The 23,683-nt window shown below is 38.4% G+C and overlaps 1 protein-coding gene across 1 annotated transcript in view; it reads right to left on the bottom strand.

The window, feature by feature from the left end:
* Positions 1–23,683, bottom strand: part of LOC100891052 — a 36,740-nt gene that overhangs the window by 4,775 nt on the left and 8,282 nt on the right. Inside the window, exons 3-13 of the mRNA XM_030980867.1 lie at positions 23,077–23,192; positions 22,042–22,130; positions 20,561–20,637; positions 16,000–19,979; positions 14,628–14,762; positions 12,251–12,597; positions 11,573–11,697; positions 11,225–11,360; positions 10,175–10,351; positions 9,486–9,553; positions 8,899–9,117 (exon numbers count right to left, since the gene is read on the bottom strand). Coding sequence (XP_030836727.1) covers positions 8,899–9,117; positions 9,486–9,553; positions 10,175–10,351; positions 11,225–11,360; positions 11,573–11,697; positions 12,251–12,597; positions 14,628–14,762; positions 16,000–19,979; positions 20,561–20,637; positions 22,042–22,130; positions 23,077–23,192 — 5,469 coding nt within the window. The remainder of the gene's footprint in view (positions 1–8,898; positions 9,118–9,485; positions 9,554–10,174; positions 10,352–11,224; positions 11,361–11,572; positions 11,698–12,250; positions 12,598–14,627; positions 14,763–15,999; positions 19,980–20,560; positions 20,638–22,041; positions 22,131–23,076; positions 23,193–23,683) is intronic.

The raw sequence follows: 23,683 nt of genomic DNA, 5'->3' as shown, positions 1-23,683 counted from the left end.
AACAGTAGCTTGTAACTTGTTATTGATAACAAGTTTTATGAAACAGGGTCCTGGTTTGACTGTACATGTATAAGTGTGTATGACAGTGACTACTTCTCACCTTTCTCCTTGCAGGAGGGCCGTCTCTTCTCTTCTCCATCTCCACCAGTGCCTCAGGGCCGAAGACCTCTTTGACGGGACCAGCGGGCTCTCGGTAGACTCTATACAGCATCCACCTCCCAAATGGTAGACTGAGACTCGTAGCTATATTAATAATGATAAAAACGTTACTTATAAAGCACTTACCACCAAAGTTTCTAAGCGCTATAACAAACAAAATAGACTAAGCCTGAGTCATTACGGTTTTTGTGCTAAACGTTTAACCGTTAAAAGTATGCGGGCGGTTCCGTTTAACCGTTATGAAAATACATGGATTTGTAATAGTGCTGTAGCTGGAACACCTGCCGGTCTTCAGCTCGTCGGGCCGAGCATCACTAACTGGGTCAACCCAGTAAACAGAGACCATAACAAACAACATAAAAATGTCTTATTATTCCTCATCTGATATCATGATAAGCCTGTGTTACGAGTGGTTTCCTCTACCCGTTGTCCCCAGGTCCTTTGTTCCACAACAACAGAATACACAACACAAAGTGGTTAGATTTCAAGGGCTGATCTTCATTATTGAGCTTTGTTCTTCAACTCCAAATACTAGACTAACTCGTCTTCAGGACGGTCCGTACAATGTATCTAGATTCGGTCGATACATCCATCACACCTAGCAAAGTTACCTAAAACAATTGAGGTCAAGTTGATGTGAAGATGGCTTGATATGTGATGTGTTTATATATATGCCTCTGCAATCATGTTTGCATGTATCATTGCTGTATGAATGTGGATGTGTGTAATCACACCAAAGAGATATCAGCTTGATCACACACACCCACGACACATCCAGCAATGAGCTGATCAATGTAAGTGACTAATCAGGAAGCACCTCTAGCTATGTAGGTGGAGTTTAATACCAGCATAAATTGTATTTTGGTGACCAAAAGTGCATGAGTCATGTCATGGACCCACTTCAGTGCGAGGACAAAAAGCCACTAGTTCGCCCTATGTGTGTGTGAATGATGAAAGTTTGTACATTAATTGTTCTAACCAAAGCAATAATAATATTTTAATAAGATTGTAATTCTTTGTTTTAATTATTCTATCACTTTCTCTTTCTGTCTTTCCTTATGTTATTCTTTGTTTTTTCCTTCTATCACTTTTTCTTATGTTATTATTTGTTTTAATCATTCTATCACTTTCTCTTATGTTATTCTTTGTTTTAATCATTCTATCACTTTCTATTTGTCTTTCCTTATGTTATTCTTTGTTTCTTCCTTCTTTCACCTTCCCTTATGTTTTTCTTGGTTTAAACATTCTATCACTTTCTCTTATGTTATTCTTTGTTTTAATCATTCTATCACTTTCTCTTATGTTATTCTTTGTTTTAATCATTCTATCACTTTCTCTTTCTGTCTTTCCTTATGTTATTCTTTGTTTCTTCCTTCTATCACTTTCTCAAAGAATAACATAAGGAAAGACAGAAATAGAAAGTGATAGAATGATTAAAACAAAGAATAACATAAGAGAAAGTGATAGAATGATTAAAACAAAGAATAACATAAGAGAAAGTGATAGAATGATTAAAACAAAGAATAACATAAGAGAAAGTGATAGAAGGAAGAAACAAAGAATAACATAAGGAAAGACAGAAAGAGCAAGTGATAGAATGATTAAAACAAAGAATAACATAAGAGAAAGTGATAGAATGATTAAAACAAAGAATAACATAAGAGAATAACATAACGAAACAGGCCACGATAAAGAGCAAGGTATAGTGAACGCAAATTTATTTCCACTCCAACTTTACAGGTATGAAAATGAAAATATATATATAGGCAATATGAAATGATGAACTATATTCAAAATAAGCATACATGATTATTATGAAATATCAAAAATTCAGAGATTGGACATCACCCCAAAGCAAGGAAAAGTGTTTAAGAAGAATGCATGCAAGTCCGGAATATCGGATGAAAGATATAAAATAAGAACTTTTTCATAAAAATATAATCTATGATGAACAAAACACATTTCCAATGATTACAATATTGTTCTTCCATGATTTATATACATTCTCTTTTTTTATGGAGCAAGATCATACCTCACATTTTCTTCCAAATATGTACAATGTAGAAATGAGTTTTCGAAGTATGCAACAGAAAAATGATGACCTTTCATTCAACAAAGTCATGGGAAGTTTATATTATTTACACATTGCACATCGCATACATGTCTAAAGTAAATAAAAATCCTATAAAGTAAAAATGTAAACAAATAGGAGTGGGTATTTCCCAGGAAGATTGTTAATTTGCTTAGTGAGTGAGGCTCCTTTTAATATAGGCAACCTGTAAAAATTCTGGTGAAAAAACAACCGTCATACAATATTGAGTGGAAAAAAGATCACTCTCCAAAGAAAAAGTAAATTCTAACAGATAATAAAAACAAAGACATGTGTAGATTTTAGATGTTTACCAATAACTATACTGTACATAAATTGAGCTTTGCAACAATTAGAATTTAAGTGCTTTTGTGGAATTAAGATCTTTCTGGCTTCACACATCTGGAACCCATTTCACAAAGCCTTTTTTAATGACAAAAATCTGGGACAAATCTGCTGATAACAAATCAGAAGCAAGGATTTAACCAGCTTATAACAAAAACTGTTATTTGTCGCTGATGACAACTTTTGTGAAATGGGTCCCTGGTCAGTATAATTTGTGATACTGTAGACTTGCATGTACACATGAAAATACATTTGAATAACAGCCGAGCGGCAATGCATAAGTCACTTTGGAAACTCACTTTGATATTAAAATGGCTATAAAAAGAAAATCGTTGAAATATATACAATGATAAAAGCAGATAGTCAACAAAGTAGAAAAACACAAAGAATGCATGACATTATTTAGACTAACTTTGCAAACTTGTGTGTACTATTAACGTGTCATATCATACATAACATGTCTTGGACCATCTCAGAATCTAGGTAATTACTTGTCCATTGTACAATGTCAGACTTTATGTATATTGCAGCATGCTTCAGAAAACAAGACGAAGACTATGAACAAAAAGCAACAACAAATCTCATCTCATAAAGCCAACATTAGATTTTGTACAAAAATTATGCAACTTTACGGCTGCTTGGACATTCAGTGCAGGTGTATTTTCATGGTTTACTTTCTATTTTGTCATTTAAGCTGCAAGAACATTCACAGATCTTTTACTGAACAACTAACATTAAAAATACAGCATGGGACTGTTATCATTATTTAATCCAATATACAGTGTAGATCTATTTATTGCTTTTGCAATGCTAGAAGGGTGAGTAAGATAACCTCTCACTAAACCTTTAATTTGTTCTTCTCAAAATCTTGAAATATTTCCCTTAATAAAAACAATTGTAAGCAATTTCTTTTCATAATTTCCTAACAAGTAAATGACAACTTTTGTTTATCTGGTAGCCTACTAAGAGAATTAATATTTTTGAAATCATTTTTGAAATCTTGAATCCATATATCTGGTCATCCAGCCCAAAATGGGTGATCACAGACTCATTGATAGTCCAGTGAACAAGAATTTAATAACATCTATCGTCATGAGGTGTGGTAATACTGCGAGCATTGAACAAAGTTTGCTTCCCAAGCACTTCCCACAGTTTCTAGAGTGGTTCCGCACCTCAGTAATAAAAGAACTTGATATGAGACAGGTAGGATTTCTACACACGATGAAACAATCTGCCTGCTTAGAGAGAAGAAGTGGGTCCCAACCACAAGACATTCATCCGATAGGTTTGGTAACATGTAACCACGATGAACAAAGATTAAAATATGTGAATTCCGGGAAGTAAGCTTATCCAACTTTAATCAAGTTGTAGTAGAAGAACCAGTCCAAGGAACATGTATGTCTTCCCATACCAACCACATCAAAGATTTAAATCAATGATAACCGTTTCTGAGGAAGCGCTTTACCAGTTACAAAGTAACCAACTAAAACGGTTATACAGGTATTATTACCACAATCACTGGATTCACTTACAATTCTGCACTTTTCTGAGCACACTCTCCACTCCCTTAGGGAGCATTCCAGCCAATCGCCCTATTACAGGCATGCACATGTATGCTAATCCTCCCACATTGAAGTTTGCATCCTACCGGGTACCCATTCAGCACCTGGGTGGAGAGGAGCAATGTAGATAAAATGCCTTGCTCAAGGACATAAGCGTCGCGCTGGGGATTGAACTTACGACCTTTGACACCTCTACAAAGATCTTTTAGTATCCCTTTTAGTTTTTACTAATTCCATCACTTTACTATCAGATGGATCAGACAAAAGATTAAAACAAAAACTAGATTTAGGTTCATTATGTTCTGAATTCAATGATACTTAGTGAAATATGGGACATAAATAGACTAAATACCTTGGAATTAACAGCCGTAGCTTATTACGTCAGCATCAACATTAATGACAGAAAAATAACAACAATTTTGTCGGACACAGGACAAATTCATTGCAAGATCTTGCAGGAGCAGACGACCAACTATGGGAGGTACATCTCCTTCTGGGACCCATTTCACAATGCCTTTGTTCAATGACAAATGACAAATATCAGTGACAAATCTGCTGATAACCAATCAGAAGCAAGGATTTCAGTAGCTTGTAACAACAACTGTCATTTATCACTGATGACAAGTTTTGTGAAACACCCCCCAGTTCTCACTCCTATCTTACCATACATGAAGATCATATAGCGACCTCGTTATAGTATCCTTGCAAGTTTTATTCACTGACCCAAACGCGAACCATATGGTGAACCACCAGCCCAATTGGCAACTCGACTGCAACTCCATCTCTTGAGACCGATCATTAATAGGTGAATAAGATGTGCTACTGACGTGATAACAACAGGGAAACAGTTTATGATGAGCTTAAAGCCCATCTGTACTAGTCTACATGAGGGATTAGACCACCCTGCAAGGTCACTTACAGGTGGTTATCTCATCAAATCAGCTGTTACTTAACATAAGAACAAGAGGATCATGGGGGACCAATGGTCACCGATTAGGCATTGTTTGCTATATAGAGGGCGCAAGTAGCTATAAGTAGTGCAGTGAGGCTTTTAAGCAGCAGGACGCAACTTGGAGCTGCAGCATTTATTTCAGTTTTGAATGTAAGGCTTCCTGGAAGAAGTTTTAATTGTAGTGAAGAAACTTTTGACTCGTAACCCGAAGATAAAGATCACATGCTCAAGCTTGTACTTTTTTTACAACATATGGGGCCCGTTTCATAAAACTTTTTATCTTTAACAAATGCTAAATTTCTATGACAAACTTGCTCTCAGCCAATCAGATGCCATGATTTCAGTAGCTTATAACAGTAGCTTGTAACTTGTTATTGATATCAATTTTAATGAAACAGGGTCCTGATACAGTTCTCACACATCTCCTACTCCTAGTGTACAAGGCAGTCATGCATATTGTGACCCCATTGTAGTATCCTAGCAATTCTTATGATTTCCTTGACCTAAACCTGACACGTTTGGTGTAGTGGTCGGGTAGCCAAGGATCATGGCACTGCTCACGGCGAGAGATACACTTTGAGGCAGCCGGCATTGGGTGTGGTAAACCTGCAAAGTCAATAACAAGGAGAGGAAGAAAAAAAAATGAGCAGAAGACCTACGGGTATATGTCTACATGTACAGAGTAGAAAGATGTGGAATCTCTTTGCAGAAAGAAACTAGATGGAATTTTGACTGCGCGCAGTCGAAAATGATGCCTCCGCCATAGAGCAATTTAAACAAGTTTGGAGTTTAAATCTCCAGTGGTTCTTGAGATATCATGATAACAATCTCAATGTATGGAATTTCATAAGTTGGCCTCTGTGACCCTTGACCTTTGACCTACGTGCTCCAAAATCTAATCAGATTGTCTTCCTATGGTGATACACACTATCATTAAGTTTGAAGTTTAAATCTCCAGTGGTTCTTGAGATATTATGATATGGTGATACTATCATTAAGTTTAAAGTGAAAATTCTCCAGTGGTTCTTGAGATATCGCGATAACGATCTCAATGTATGGAATTTCATAAGTTGACCTCTGTGACCCTTGACCTTTGACCTACGTGCTCCAAAATCTAATCAGATTGTCTTCCTATGGTGATACACACTATCATTAAGTTTGAAGTTTAAATCTCCAGTGGTTCTTGAGATATTATGATAACAATCTCAATGTATGGAATTTCATAAGTTGACCTCTGTGACCCTTGACCTTTGACCTACGTGCTCCAAAATCTAATCAGATCGTCTTCCTATGGTGATACATACTATCCTTAAGTTTGAAGTTTTTACATCTCCAGTGGTTCTTGAGATATCATGATAACAATCTCAATGTATGGAATTTCATAAGTTGACCTCTATGACCCTTGACCTTTGACCTACGTGCTCCAAAATGTAATCAGATTGTTTTCCTATAGTGATACACACTATCACTAAATTTGAAGTTTAAATCTCCAGTGGTTCTTGAGATATCATGATAACAATCTCAATGTATGGAATTTCATAAGTTGACCTCTGTGACCCTTGACCTTTGACATACATGCTCCAAAATCTAATCAGATCGTCTTCCTATGGTGATACATACTATCCTTAAGTTTGAAGTTTAAATCTCAAATGGTTCTTGAGATATCGCGCTAACAAACTCAATACAAGGAATTTCATAAGTTGACCTCTGTGACCTGTGACCTTTGACCTACGTACTCCAAAATCTAATCAGATCGTCTTCCTATGGTGATAAATACTATTCCCGAGTCTTAAGTTTAAATCTTAAATGGTTCTTGAGATATTGTGATAACGGTCAAACGGGACGGACGGACGGACGGACAACCCGAAAACATGATGCCTCCGGCACCACCTTCGGTGGCGGAGGCATAAAAAAGAAGGGTATTAACTCTGGATTAACCCTAATAAGGCCGGGGGGGGGGGGCCATTAAGGCCCCCCCCCCTCCACAATTTTTCCGATTGCTCGGGAACGCATATGGATGGCACCCCGCCGCTCGCTGACTTTTTTCTTTCGAGTCTTGCGCAACTTTTAAAATAATTTTTTTGAAAATCGGACCTACGGTTACAAGGTCACGTGACCTTTTGTCTTCGCATGTCAGCCTGAAAATTGCTCATTTTCGTGATTTGTGTACAAAACGTATGGCAAAGCCATTTTTCCTAAAAACAGATCAAACATGGGTTATTGGGTCTTGTCTAAAGTTTAGGTGGTTGTTTTGGGAGTCAAAATAGTTGAATTGTAGTAAAAGATGAAATAAAACAACAAAAACAATGAAATACATAAGTTAAAAAAACAAAGAAATACATAAGAAATTATCAAAACAAGGGATAACATAAGAAATAAGCTGGCCATTCCAAATTTTTTGTTGTATTATTATTCAGAATGGTCTAATGAATATATCTAGTGAAAAAGAATGCTTAAATATGAATAATATATGATTTATTGGTAAAAATGTAATTTTTATGACTTTATTTGCATAAATTACCATAAATATGCAAATGAGTGAATTTTTCAAAAAATTGAAATTATCATATTATTCTTTACACTTCACTTGACATGCGTGCAAATTTTCGCGGCGATCGGCCGCTTTGCGGCCGAGATCTTGAGGGGGGGGCCATAATGGCCCCCCCCCCCGGCCCTACTAAGACTTCAAATAGCCCGGCCTTATTAGGGTTAAAGTGTATGAGTTAACACCCTTCTGGCTCCAAACAGATGACATCATCTGCAAGAACCAAAAGGCTGTTAGCCCATACTTTACTATTACTTGGCTCTCAACGGACAGGTATTCATTTTCACATGTAGTTTTGCTACCAAAATGGTGAATGCAAAGAGTGAAAAGGCAGATTCTTCATGCTTATGGACCTTTAATAATAAATCTCCATGGTTCATTAATATCTCTTTTTTCATAAGATTTAAGTACATTTGTTACTTCAATCCATAAATATCAACAAAAATTGCATTCAGATTATCAATAAGTGTGTTTTTGTATAAAAAAATAGTATTCTATTAGGGAATATCACTCTGCTGGATCAATTTGAATCCAAGCTGAAAACACAATTATTCTTGTATGTGTAATCTAAATTTTATTGACATAAATACAGTGATGTTCTAACACGCATAGAGACCATGTTGGTTTTATGCGTTTACTAAGCAATGTACTAGAATATAATATATAATATACACAAAAATGTGAAAATTACATGCTGTACAATATTTGGTTTCAAGCAATACTTTTCTGACACCAAAATGAGTATGCTTTAATAAAGCACAATCCATTGTTTTCTGTTCAAGGTAACCTACCAACAAAAACACAACGAACTGAATGGTAAATAAATTAGTGTCATAACTTTGTTATGATTGAGGTACTGCAGAATCTAAATGCTCGTGTTTAATCACAGAACTAGTACGTCACAGGAAAAACCAAAAATGATGCCTTAAAAGCAATGATCGGCATAAAAACTAAATTAGCAAAATTTCGGTAACGTGGTATTAAAGGACCATGTGATAAGAAAGAAATAGATGCATTCAGATAATAAATTCAGATACCTGTCGGCACTAGTTTGGCCAGGAGGGATTAGACCTCCCAGCGTGGTCCCTGACAGGTGATTATCTCATCAAATCAACTCTCAATTAACAAGAAAAAGGGGATCATGGGGACCTACAGGCACTGATTAGGCATTGTTTGCTATATAGAGGGCGCAAGTAGCTACAAGTAGTGCAGTGGGGCTTTAAGGAAAATAATCACAAGCTCTTACCTGTAACCTTTCTGCTCCAAGAACTTGCACACAGCTGGTTTGAGCTTGGCCACGCCCATTTTGCTGTGCTTGCCCCGCCCCGTCACCACCTCCAGGTACCTGTGTTGTCCGGGTGAGGGGTGCATTTGCCTCTCAATCAGGACCTCCTGTAGAGCCTGCAGGGCTTCCTCCACGTGAAGGTTGTGGAGATCAAGCTTGTTCTCACCAGTTACATGTCTCCTGGGCATGATAAAACAGGGGGCTTCACATTATTCAAAATTGTCCGGTTTTCCGTCAACAGCAGAGTTCAAGAAACAAGAAAGTCTTTTAAGGAAAAATTATTTGCACATCCTGTAATGCCTCGTTTTAAGCACATGGTGATGGGCCTACTACGTGGATTACTCCTTATTCAGCCACTATACATTTTCTACCAAAGATGTTCCGCACATGTCATTTATTTGTAATTTTGAACATTCAGTGTAAGTTTTATTGGATTCTATGAAAATTTATTTTATATGTATTACCAGAACTCAAGTTTATCTTAAAAAAACATCTATTTAGGCTCTGCTTTGCTTTGAGAGATCAAGGCCAGTAAAACCAATGCTCACCTTTGAACCAGAATCAATTCAGCTGCTCTCCTATTAGCTTCCTTCAGTCTCATGGAATGTAAACGTCCCTGGAAGAGAGCAACAAATGAAGAAAATGACGCAACAGAACATTTCATGTACCACATGTTTTTGAATACACTACTAAAAATTACAATTTATTTATGTTGTGGGTCCAACCACCTACATGTACAAGTACAGTGACCCCAAGATACTGGTTCACGGAGGGTAGCCAGTTTTTTTTAAACTTGGTGTTACACACACTTAATTAGGTACCACGTTTAAAGGCTTTACTATTTTTTTCCTTCCCTCAACAACTCTTACAATCGCTCTTATGTGAATGAGGGAATAGGCAGAATTCCAAAAAAAACTCTGATAAGCAAAACAAGAAGAGTCTTTTTATGTACTTAAGGAATGTCAGATTAGGCTTTTCACACAAAAAGAGGAGCGACATGGGCCAGTCGTATCCCTTAGAGCCCGTCTGCACTAGTTTGGCCAGGAGGGATTAGACCACCCAGCATGGTCACTGACAGGTGGCTATCTCATCAACTCGGATCTCAATTAACATAAGAAAAGGGGGACCATGGGGGATCAACGGGTACTGCTGAGGCATTGTTGGCTGTATAGAGGGCGCAAGTAGCTATAAGTAGTGCAGTGGGGCTTTAAATCTGCAAGCTTGTGCATCATTGTACCTGATTGGAGTAATGCACAGCGAGTTCTTTCTGTCCAGCGTGATACGCCTTGGCTGCTTTCTTGAAGCATTCGTCTCTCTGCTTGAAGTGCAACGTTGCTTCTGCTCTGTAGTCTTCGTAATCAGGCTGCTCAGTGGACTGGAACTGACCGTCCGTACTGTCCGACTGACCCTTCGCCTGCAAGAGAGTTGAAAGCAACATGAGAGTACAGAGGATGTCTCTATTTGTCAAAAATCATTTAACGAGTTGGAATGGTTATTTGTTCTTCATCCCTCAACATTACAAACTTGTTTAACAAAAAGATTAAATTGTAAACCACAAGTACTACATGATGTTTGTTCTAATCTATTTATCTTGATTCATGTAATGTTACAAATAAAACAAGTCAACGCAAAGCATAGCATCCCCTCGCAGGGTACAAATGGCCTATATACATCAGAACAAGTTACCTCCATTGGACTATACTATTACATTACAAGGCAAGAAAGTTAACCACACGTCTACATATATATTTAGGTGTTTTTGCATATTTAATGAGCTATGACCTTTCACCTTTGACCTACATACTCAGAAATCGAACTTAGGCTGTACATGTATTTTGATACCATGTACCTTCATATTAAATTCCATTAAAATTTGTCAAACATTACTCAAGTTATCGAATGGAAACCAGATTCGCATATTTAATGAGCTATGACCTTTGACCTACATACTCAGAAATTGAACTTAGGCTGTGCTTTGATACCATGTACCTTCATATCAAATTTCATTAAAATTTGTCAAACATTACTCAAGTTATCGATGGAAACCAAATTTGTTACGGACGGACGCACGGATGCACGGAAGGACGGACAGCAGCGTTTCTATATCCCCTCCGACTTTGTCGGCGAGGGGATAATTACCCATACTCGGTACCTTCAAAACACTCAAAACACCCTTTCGCGGCTATTGCCTAGGGCGTGTTAGAATGTTCCGAAGGTACCTTGTGTGGAATTCTTACTAATGCCCTCACAGCTGTGTATAATTTGTATAATAATGACTACATCTCACCTTTCTCCTTGCAGGAGAGCTGTCTCTTCTCTTCTCCATCTCCACCAGTGCTTCTGGGCTGAAGACCTCCTTGACGGGACCGGCGGGCTCTCGGAATACAGCATTCACCTCCCACACGGTAGACTGAAACTCATAGCTATAATAATCCAAACACAACAATGACATGTTTAGCATGATGCAAAATGCACAAATTCTACAAAGCAGCTTAGACATTTTTAGAAATACAAGTATCTTCTATCATTAGCAATCTGACTCTTCCTCCTATGGCAATAGGCCATTTTCATAACATAATTAAATTGAATATATACATCTTTGTGAAGTGCTTTGATAATCCATGATGGAACCTACTTATTGGCTTTGAAGATCTCGTCCAGTGCATTCCTATCTACATCAGGGAAAGCCTCAAACAGCTGATCACGCTTTAGTTTGGTTGCTATGGTATTGGCTCTCACTGGACTAGGACTGCTCCACATCTATCAAATAAAAACAAAAAAATGAAGAAGTCCAAGAAGTCTCAAATTGTAGGCTCAAATCAACTACGCAGCATTACAAGATTTTGATTTTTTTTTTTCCTTCTCCCTCCTCCCTGGGGATTCAATCATGCTTTTTATATCATTTTTCTGAATTGTCATTTAAACTGTTGATATGCTTACACTGCTGTTAAAAATGTTCTTCATACAAAATTTTAAAAAATGTATCAAAATGAAATATAATGTCATCAAATCATCAAATTGCCTTTTCTCTCTCTTTACATAAATTGCAGGCTTCTCATTAATCCACTAATTGAGGTAATAAATGTCTTTTTAGTAAATATATTATACTTTTTCGTTTTGATGATAGTGTGATCAACCATGCAGAAATAAATGAGGGAATACAAACAAATAAAGAGATAAAATGAATAAAGGCAATGTAAGTAAACAAACAGTGCATACATATATGTATTGAAAATTACTTCATTCTTTCAAACAGTCAGAAGTGTTAAGATGTTTAGATAGGAGAATTTCAAAGAAAAGTTGAAGTACTCACCCCTTTCTTTTCCCTTTCTTGCCTCAGCTCCTCCTCAGCCATGATCTGCGCCAGCTCAGGAACTTCCACCCTCTGTACCGGAGGTGGGTACTTCCCTGGCGACCCCGCCCCTCCTACCGCACCCAGCCCTCCAAGATTCCTCAGCCCCCCTCCTACCAGGAGCTGCTCCCCTCTCATCCCTTCCTGCCCCCCGTTGGCCACCTCCGGCTCCTTCTGTCGCCTCTTGTTCCATTTGGGGGATCCCCCCGGTGAGGAGATTCCCTTGGTGGTGGGTTTCTTGTCCCGGTGTGACTTGGCCAGCTTCTTGAGGTTCTCCTCCTGCTGGAGTCTCCTGGCGAGCTCTTCGTCTAGGAGGTGACGGCGGAAAGAAGACATTCTCATAAGCTTATGCATAGTCAGGCAACGCATGGGAAAGGGGCTCTTCAAAGTACAAGTCAAACTCACTGATGAAGTCACTGATTATGAAGTCACTGATTATGAAATCACTTATGAAGTTACTGATCCTGCTCTAATTGGGACGATGTTGATATTCTCAAAAAAGCAAACTTGTGTATCTACTTCAAACAAGAACACAGCTCCACAAAACACAAAGACAGATTTGGGAGTAATCTTCCAAAACTATAGAATAAATCACCATTAAAATTCCAATCTCCAGTTCAAATTACACAATGTGAGCACAATAGTTGCAAATCAAAGTACATGTACTTGTTTGTAAACTGTAATTTACTACAAAGACAGAAGCAAATTGGCAAATAACAAAATTTCGTTTAGTATGTAATGTACACACTCTGGCTCCTATTAAGGACATGAGTCATGGAAACCATGCATAAAACAAACACAACCCTCTATTTAGGTTGAATGAAGGCAAAGCACTTCCTGTTGTCAATCCTGTCAGAGACATGGTTGGCCATTGTTCAAAATAATAGTTCAACCAAACTACATGATTTTCAAAACACTGCCTGGACGAGTGATCATTACAAACTAAATAGCTGACGTCAATTCACTATCCCTACGTAGGCTTTCGCCTATTCACTCTTGGTGACCATACATAAAACTGGGTCACAAAGCCGACATATATTTATTAGAAGTACTATTTTGAGAGACAATATTTCAACTCTGATCCGTTTATAACTTTTGTAAAGAAAAAAAGATCAATGATTAATGATTCATGAACCAATTTTAAACAATAAGAAAGATAGAATAAATATGACAGTAAAAAGTGACTATTCATAGAAAAATTATGAATGGCGCAAGAAAACTACAATTTATAAAAAGGTATTGAAGATGACTTCCCAAATTCCCTTTGTTAATTTTCATTTTCTCTGAAGAAAATGCTTACTCAAATCTCTGTCTGTAAAACATGTAATCAAAACATCTTTTTATACTGTGTAGGTCCTTCTGCATGGAATCAATATTTTCCTTGATCAAAATTCAAGAACTTCAATATTTCACACATTCTTCTCATACAGAAAGGAAGAGTTGGAAAGGTCATTATAAAGTTGCCAATTTAGTAAAAGGATCTTCAAACCTTCTAAATTCTATCAAATCTTTAACATACACACATGCATAGTAATGTGATTATCATTTATATCAATTATATATTCAACATACATATGAATGTTTAGTCTATACATGGACCTACTATGGAGGAGGTTGGTCCATGGTATATAAGCTTATTATCAAGATAATACATGTATATTTTTAGCCACCTTTGTCATTGTAGTTAGTCCAGTCATTTTACTGGCAGAAGTTGAGCAATAGGTAAAAGAATGGTAGACAATATAGCTAACTAATCACATGGTCCGGTCTTGTGACTTATTTGTTACCTTTCATTAGAAATCATAGATAGTACATGTACCGTGAAAACTTGACATAACAAGGTCGGTTTATAACGGTTATAACGAGGATATTGTCACGGGCTCAAATCAATTTACGTGTAATCCATGGAGTCCCACATGTGCATATTTATGTAGGGCCTGATATAACGAGGTATCGGCTATAGTGAGGAAAATAAATTGGTCCTCATGACCTCGTTAATCGTGTATATCAAAATATATTTCCATATGTAACTCTCAGATGTATCTTTTTATACAAACAATGTGGGAGTGCATTCAACATGATTCATTACCACGTCCTTTTTACTATAATTACCTATAATTTTTTTTTCTTCTCTTTGCCTCTTCCATTATGAATCATTTATTTTTTCATTATATTTACATGTTATACATATTTACAAACATATACAAAACACAAACAATATTTATCACAGGTGAACAATGGAATATTTGCTGGAAATGACAACACATCAATTATTTCCTTCACTTCTTTGACATTGAATTGTTTAATTAGTTTTGAATGAGTATGATTTATATCTCACCTCTCTGAAGCATTTCTTCGACCTGTCTCTCCTGGTCCTGAAACCTTTCTGCCAGACCGGTGGACCAGGCCGAATGCAGCTGCTTCGCTACCTGGTAACCTATCTTCACCTTCAGGGCGTCCGCAGACAACATATCTAGAATATAGGAGAAAAAGAACATCCACTTAATAATTATTATCAAACTGATGATGATGATGATGATGTTGATGATTATGAATATGATGATGATGGTGGTGATGTTGATAAATATGAATATGATTGATGATGCAGATGATGATGCCAATGATGATGACGATGATGACGATGATGATGTTGATAATGATGATGATGATGATGATGATGACGATGAAAAAGATATGATGATGATGTAGCTTTGATGATGGTGATGATGAAGAAGATATGATGATGATGATGATGAATACAATGATGATGAATATGAATATGATGATGATGATGACGATAATGATGATGATGATGATGATGATGATGATGATGATGATGATGATGATGAAGAAGATATGATGATGATGATGATGAATACAATGATGATGAATATGAATATGATGATGATGATGACGATAATGATGATGATGACGATAATGATGATGATGATGATGATGATGATGATGTTGATGAAGATAATGTTGATAATGACGATGGTGACACTGAAATGATGATTATGCTGCTACTGCCGTTGATGTTTGATGAGATGATGCTCATCCTCATGATGATGTAGCTTTACTGCTTTATTTCAAACAATCCAATATCACAAAACTTCTCCTTTGGTCAGATCTGATATGCATGTGGCTCACTAAATTTATCTGAATTGATAGTTGGTTCAATTTCAATATGTAGTTATTCATTAACTCAGATTAAGTGAGAAAACTGTCAAAATGCCTTATACAAGGGCATAATTAAAAACTCTGAATCCATAAGCTCTCGAAGGAAGGTATATAGTAAATACATACAGAGGAGAGAAAGATAAAGGAAGAGAGAGACAGAAGAGAGAGAGAGAGAGAGAGAGAGAGAGAGACAAACAGAGAGAGAAAGAGACAGATAGAGAGAGAGACACAGAGAGAGAGAAAAAAAAATATGTAAGGTTTGATCTTGTGGAAGATATTTTATGCCTAGCTCTATTCCAGTGTACAAAACAAAAACAAAAAATTGAATTTTGGAACATAGATTGACAGTTTACTTGTTTATACATTTAGTGGAACCATTATGATGCAGGTACACTGTGTATTTTCCATAGACTCAAACAAGAGCTATTTCATGCATTTTAAATTTTTGTACTCTAACAGCTTATTAGGATAGCAATTGATCCATGATCACAGAATTCCGCACATGCAACACAAGAGGGTGTCCTACTTACCAGGATCAAGATGGAATCCTACTTGGCCAAAGAGCTCCTGTAGCTGGAGAGCGAATGCAGCATCCATCTGAAGCTCCATTCCTCCAAGGTAGTCATAAACTCCTTCACCACTGTCTGTGAACTTGTCCAAAGGATCACCTACTGCAGCCTCCCTATCCGCTCCAGGCTCGATGACATCAAACCCAGATTTCCAGGGTATGTCCGAGTCACTCAGCTCATCCATGGACGGTTCCTCTAAACTTGCCCCAAATCTCACAGAGTTGTCCCCAATGTCACCTTCGGGTCGTTCCATCCCTCGCTGCAGCTTTGGACTAGATTTTCCGCTCTCCTGGTCGTTTGTCTTAGGATCTTGACCATAGGACACACCACCAGCCATTCTTTCATTATCACGTGGATCGCTCATGGTGCTGTTGGGACCAGACAACAAGGTTGACAACAAAGTTCCGGTTTGGCTATCCTCTTTCCCCAATTCTAGAAGGTCTTTCAAGTCTTTGGAGTCGTCTTCGTCCACCCTTTGACTCTCAGGTTCAGGCTGAGGTGTCAATTGATCGCTGCAAAGAGTTGCATGTACCCCTTCTACTTTTGCACCTGATGTTGCAGGAAGATCCGGTTTTGTTTGTGGAGTTACACAATCTTCAGTCTGCAGAGCAGGGTTAATAGTTTCTTCTCTGACTTGCTCTGGTGCTGGTTTATCTAAGGTCACTGGCAGAATTTCTGATGGTTCATGCAATGGAACAAGCGGATTTTCTTTGATCGGGGAATGACCATGTACCACATTATCTCGATTGTGGCAAGCAGCAGCTAACTGTAGCATTTGGCGATCCTCCCTAAATGATTCCAGTGGTGGTAATTCATCATCACTAGTGTCAGCAGTCTTTGGTTTTAATAATTTACTCGCTCCGGAATAAAAATTGTTTGAAAACTCTAAGTCTTCACTGTCAGTGTCCTGTTCCTGTTCCTGTTGCTCACTCTCACCTTCCTGTTTGTGAAATTCACTGTCCTTGCTATTGTGTACATCTGACTTTGCAGTGTCATTCATTTCAACTGTCATTGTTCTTTTGTCAGTGTCATTTGTCTTTGAGTTTGCATCACATGGTCGAGGTTGTGGCCTTTCTGGTGTTTGTTCTGTATGTGTTTTGAGGTCATTGCTGAAGAAGATCTGGTTTGCTTGCTTTAATTCACTGGCAAACCTCTGACTATCACTAGCTAATTGTTTCAAAGCATCATGCCTGGAAGCTGACATATCAGATGGAACAGTATCATTATCCAATCCCTGAGACGTTGGCAGATTGTCAGGAGAGTTAACTCTAAGAGCATCATTCCTGCTCTGCATTTCTTCTTTTCCAGTTTGGTCGTTGGGAAAACTGATTCCATGATCATTTCCAGCTGCAAGTTCTTCGGCTACTACAACCTTGTTTCCAGAAACAAGATTGGCAGATGCTCCATGTGAGGTCTCTGTTGCCTTTGTTGGAACTTCATCTTTTGGTGTGCTCCTGTCCTCAGGAGAACTTGCTGCTCCTAGAGCTAACGAATCAAGTAATAAGTTTGTTGCCATCTCAACATCTCCATTACAAGTCTCTAACAGACTCTGCAAATCTTTGGCAGAAGAGGCCGGAAAGCAACCTTGCATTCTTGATACTTTCTCATCCTCGAGGTTGGTCTCCTCTACGATCTCTTCGGTCATGCAGCTTTTGTGAAGTTTCACTGACAAAGGAATAGGCGAGGATCTATCTTGATCCTCTTCCCCACCCGTCTCATTACCACCACTCTTGTCTGCCCTGCTCAGTAATCGCGCTACTGCAGATCTGCAGACATATCCTGTAGGAAGATCCTCGGGCTCCATGGTTCCACTGATGATTCTCTGGAGGAATGCAAAGTCCTGGCCATTGATTTCAGTACTTTTGTCACATAGATTGACTCTCACAGCTGCTGTTTCTTGTTTGATAATGGGGAATGTTGGCTTTGGAATGCTTCTCGATGGATCATACTTTGCCCAATCTGTGTTTACAGAACCCGGTGGGTCAGGGGATGTTGGCTTTGGCATGCTTCTCGATGGATCATACTTTGACCAATCTGTTTTTACAGAACCTGGTGGGTCAGGAGACATTGGCTTTGGAATGCTTCTCGATGGATCATACTTTGACCAATCTGCGTTTACGGGACCCGGTGGGTCAGGGGATGTTGGTGAGGTAAAGACTGCTGCAAGGCGCCTCGTTGATTGACCTCCGCTCAACCTTCTCGTCGTTCTTCGGAGGGATGGTGTTGAGGCACGGGAAGACTCTCTGGATCGACACTGGGAAGGACTTATAGTTTCTTCCTCATTCTTCAGAGGAGATATTGCTTCATGTTTAGTTTTCAGTGCATACTCAAATCGGTCCTCAATTTCTACAGGAGAAATCAGAGGTGGACCTTCAACAGTGCTACAGTCCCTTTCTTTACCCTGACAGGATGTGTGACCGTGAACCTCTGCCTCTATTCTTCCAACACCCTCTGACTTGGGCTTCTCCCACATGCCTTCAGAATTCTGCACTTCCGTACAGTTTGTCATAAAATGTCCTTTTAGTGGTGGACTCTGCTCTGCATCCATTTTTTTGATGGGATTGTCAGAGGCAGTCTTTCGAACATCACACTGCGGAGAATCTCTTCCAGTCAAGTTGATGTTCCTGCCATAATCGGAATGACTGTGCAGAGATATGTCTTCTTCGCTCCTGGTCGTAACATCAACACTCAGATCAATTTTCCCTGGCATGTCCAAAGACCTATCAATATCCCCTTTCAGATTCTCTGCAAGTAACATCCCGTATGTTTTCTCATCACCGTCCAACGCTGGATCCTCCTGCAGAGACGCGGCACTAGCAGAGGAACTTCCTTTCTGGTCATCACTACTTGAAAGCTGTGTGTTTAGCAATAGACTTTCAGTGTCTGATGCCATTGTCTTGCCAATGGTCACTTCTTGTATAAGATCTTGCCTCGTTGGCATCCCTGACTGAGGCTGAGATGGTCTGCTGCTCACAGGTGATGCTACGTGCTTCTGTCGCTCACCATTCTCCAACGCTTTACCGTTCTGATCTGTCTTGCCCAATGATCTCTTTTTCCCAATACTTGATGTTAGTGTTTGACTCGCCGTTCCAATATGATTTATTAATCTTTTCATTGGATCTTGGGGCAGACTTTCATCACTCTCCAGAAATCTGATTGCTGCATCAGATGGCTTGTTATGTTGACTTTTAGGAGCAGCATGTTTTCCCTGGTTCTGCTGCCCTCTTTGAGGAGACTTTGGATTTCTCTTGTTCTGATAGGCACGATTCGGTGAAGGGGAAGGGGATCCTCCAGATCTCTTTCCTCTCTTCGGTGATGAGATCCAGCCCTCATCATCATGTTGGGGTCCGTCTCTTCTCATTCCTCCTCTATCTCTAGGTGGTGTTCTTACTGAACGAGAAGGGGACTGTGCCTTAGATGGACCATTGTAAGGACCATTCTTTGTTTTTCCTGAAGCCCTTGCGTCTTCTCCCCCATCTTGGTATCTGTTTGCAGGATGTTCATTGTTGTATCTCCTGGGGGAGCCACTTTTAAGATTGTTCCTCTGGTTCAGATCCTTCCTACCGTCTCTTCCTCCTCTCTGGTGATTCCACTGGTCCCCCTTGCTATGTCTACCCACCCTCTCCCATCCTTCATCATCAATGACCTTCTCATCTCCTGGGGCGTTGTCTTGGTGATGACTCCTTCCTCCATCTCCTCTTCTTGTTTGGCCACCCTGGTGTCCACCCTGTTGTCCACCCTGGTGTCCAGACACCCTGGACACCCTGGGAGGCTTTCCATCCTCTCCCGGAAGATCAGGATCCTCTTGGTTAAGTTTAGCAACGTATTCCGGTGTCTTCTTCTTGTCAGGGCCACTCATGATACTTTCAACAGTCACCTTTGGATCATAGTTCTGAAGCATCCTCTCAATCGCTGTTTTGGGGACACCATGAGAGTTCCGCCTTTTAAAATAAAGAAAAGTAAATATTAGAAAAACCCAGTGCTGTGCAATGTATTTTTTACAATTCGTTCACTGTATTTATTTTAATCTCAAATGGTTTTAAGGGTACTGGTTTAAAATTTCATAAAAGATTTTAAAAAACTAACCAGTAAAAGAGGTCAGACTACCATATCAAATCTGTCTTTAAATTTTGGGAAAATTATGTTAGTTCCCCCCCCCCCAACCCCCCCCCCCCCAAAAAAAAAAAAAAAAAAATCAAACTTGACTTTAAAAGCTGTCTAGTGTCTTCATTCAAAGCATGTTTATCTTTATGAAAAAATTGTGCAAGTTTTTCAACAAGTTATGCTGCGCCTGAATATAGGCATGCTAAATTTTTAAAAAATCTTGTTCTTCAGATTTTTAGATTCTCCCGGCATCATCCAGACTGGATGCAATTCTTCTACTTTTAAACTTTTTGCCAATCCTCCACATATCCCTGCTACGAATAAGTAAATGATTTGCAATAAAATTTGCCAGCATATTAAAACAAGCCCTTTCCTAAGGACAAAATGCAACCACACCCTTTTTGCCTAAATGACTTACTTGGCCAATTCTCCAGCTTTGTTCTTCCAAGGGGTATCTGGTTCTCTGATGACTACTTGGTATTTGTGTTTCAGTGCCTACATAGAAAAATAATAAATACATGTAAGTGACTCGTATAGGTATTACTACACCAGGGGGATGTTTCACAAAGACTTTAAGTTGGACTTAACTATGGCAGGCCGTTCATAACACTGTTTGCTGTGAACATTTACTGGCATTGGTCTCTCAAGGGACACACAAATCATGGTCACAAATGCACAGAATTTACCTTTTTGATAGTTCATTGGATAGTATCTAAAGATCATAATGGTGAGAGCAAACAGTGGCATGAGAGGCCTGCCATAGTTAATCCAACTTAAAGTCAATCTTAGTCTTTGTGAAACACTCCCCGCGGAGTGCCGAGCCTTATTTTTTCTTTTCAGATTCATATCTACATGTACGAAAGGACACATGAATCTTCATTCTGGCAATGATCGGCAAAAACATTCTCACACTAAAAGAAACGTATGTTGCATGTTCACGACTGCAAATGAACTATATCTGTCAAATCAATTCTGTAGGAAATACGTAGGATATTGAGGCAGTGAGGGGGTGTTTCACAAAGATCTTAAGTTGAACTTATCTCTAAGTTGGACTTAAAAACGATGGAAAACCGTTAGCAACCTTGAAAATATTTGTAAAAGTTATTTTAAAAGGCATAAAATGTTGATTCAAATCATTCATATTTTCTATTCATGGGAGATTTTGTGTTCTTGATGTGGAAATAATGAAAAGTCTAAAATAGTTGAATTTTCGCTTTTGAATATATTAAGGCTGTGCACCACAGTGTCATGAGGTACATGAGTACACTCCCAGGCTTACAAGCGAATACTCAAATATTCGGATGCCATGTTTTTATATAATTTTTTTAATTTTTTTTAATTATTTAATTTATTTTTTGGCCACCACCATACCTGGAGCAGTATCCCAGTTCTGTCGCCGAAAATGCATCCATTTTTACTTTAAGTTGCAGTTGAAGGCGCCGATTTAATAATAATAATAATAACAGTAAACAATGCTGTTTTAAAAACCAGAGATGGCAGAATAATCCATTTTCCTCCAAGTCGAAACAGAAATCCAGACATTTGGTCCCAGTTTCTGAGTGGTGAGTTTGACAGTGCTTGAGTTGGGAAACATTTTTACCGACGGAACCATGCCAGCGGCCGCCGCTCACCCAGGCACGGGTAAGCGTGGGCCTGGACAAATTTTTTTTTTTTTTTTTTTTTTTGCGGCCGAATATTCGGGTACGAGAAATCGTACCCGAGTAGTTGTCAACCGTGCGGGTACTCGAGCATTCGACTACACGTCGCAGCCCTAGAATATATTCTATTTTAAGGCTACAAATGGCTCTCCATAATGTTTTTTAGTCTAACTTAAGAGTTAAGTTCGACTTGGGATCTTTGTGAAACACCCCCCGAGGAACTTGAGGTACATGAACTCACCATGGCAACGTATGGTTTCATCTCCCACGTCATGATGTTGGTGTTGTCAACGATGATGGGAGTAGTGCCTTTCGCCAAATATTCTTGAGCTGATTCATCAAATCAAAAATATACAAGTGCAAACATTTCAATGAAAATATACACAGACTGTATCACTCTTTAAACCTTTTGAAACTTTTTATAAGTGTATGATGTAAAGTTAAGCAATGATAATAATAGGCATTTAAAAAGATGAGATTCAGCTTTGAGGAAGGAAGTTAAGATTCTCAAATTCAATGGTAAATTATTCCAAAGAGAAGGTGCAGCAGCTGAAAAGGCCCTTTTACCACAGGCTACTCGCGTCTTAGGAATCCTAAGAAGATGCTAGTGTGATCATCTTAATAGACTACGAGCTGGTGTATAAGGCATAACAAGGTCTTGTAAATAGTTTGGTGCCAATCCATTTACAGCCGTCCATGTAAGGTGGAGGATTCTGAATTCTATGCACTTGTGGATTGGCAACCAGTGCTTTTTGCAGTTTTTTTTTTCACTAGGGAGGGCATTTCTAGATGCATCCCACTTGCTCAAGATTTCAATTTCATTTTCTGATTAACCCTGACCATGACTTAACAAATTTTTGCTTTGTATGGCCAATCTTTATTTGCCTTAGATGTTTTGATACGGCTTTAAAGGTATGGACCAGTTGTGGAATCGATCAGAAAAGGTTGATCATCCAGCATATAAGTATTGGTGTGTACTTCAAGGTTCTGGAATCATCAAAATGATAAGAAATTTGGCCGAGTCTTGGTAAAGTTATGAGCACTGTACACAGAAAGATATCTATCCAGGCCGGATCGATATGATAATTTACCAAATATATAAAAATTAGTAGGCGGTTTCCAGGAAAAATTTGTATCCTCACGTATTAGTAAAAACATATTTTTTCACATGATTGATAATAAGAACTTCCATTCTATTTTTTGAGAGGGGGGCGTTTTCAAAACTGGTCTATACCTTTAATTCAAACCGAAGTAAATTCAAATTATTTGAGCTTACCTCTGGCGTGATTCCAGTCGTGTGCCTCTCCGACTAGGTTCCGGTCAAACATATACTTTCCTCTGACAATGAAGAAGTCATCAGTGCTCAGAACTACTCCATTTCCCTTCAAACTCCTGAAAAGCATAACCAACATTTTCTACACTCATAAACTGTATCTCAAATTCATTACAGTTAAAATAATAGTACAGACATAGCATAGCATTTAGACCAGCAATTTACATTCATTGTTTTTATCCTTGGATAGTCACCTTTCCTGTTTGCAGTTTGCTACTAAAATTTCCTGCATGGTAATAGTATATCTATAAAGCGCTTCGAGACATTGTAGATGTATTAAGCGTATTATAAAAGCGGAATATTATTATTATTATTAGTGTACAACAGGCATGTCTCTTGACTTCAAGAAAACATTTTTCAATCTACTTTTCTTTGAGAAAACAATAATTTATTATCTTGAAGAAAAATAATGTATCACTTTGTTAAAAGAAATTTGATTAAAATGTATTTGATTCCAATCTATAAATAACATTAATAATTTGTATGTACATGTACAGTCAAACCTGTCTATAGTGACCGCCCAAGGGAAACACAAAAAGTGGCCTTTGTA

This window comes from Strongylocentrotus purpuratus, unplaced genomic scaffold (genome assembly GCF_000002235.5).
Source record: "Strongylocentrotus purpuratus isolate Spur 01 unplaced genomic scaffold, Spur_5.0 spur5_scaffold_11, whole genome shotgun sequence".
Classification (NCBI taxonomy): Eukaryota; Metazoa; Echinodermata; class Echinoidea; order Camarodonta; family Strongylocentrotidae; genus Strongylocentrotus; species Strongylocentrotus purpuratus.
The sequence above is the reverse complement of the archived record's forward strand: the minus strand, read 5'-3'. Positions and strand labels throughout refer to the sequence as shown.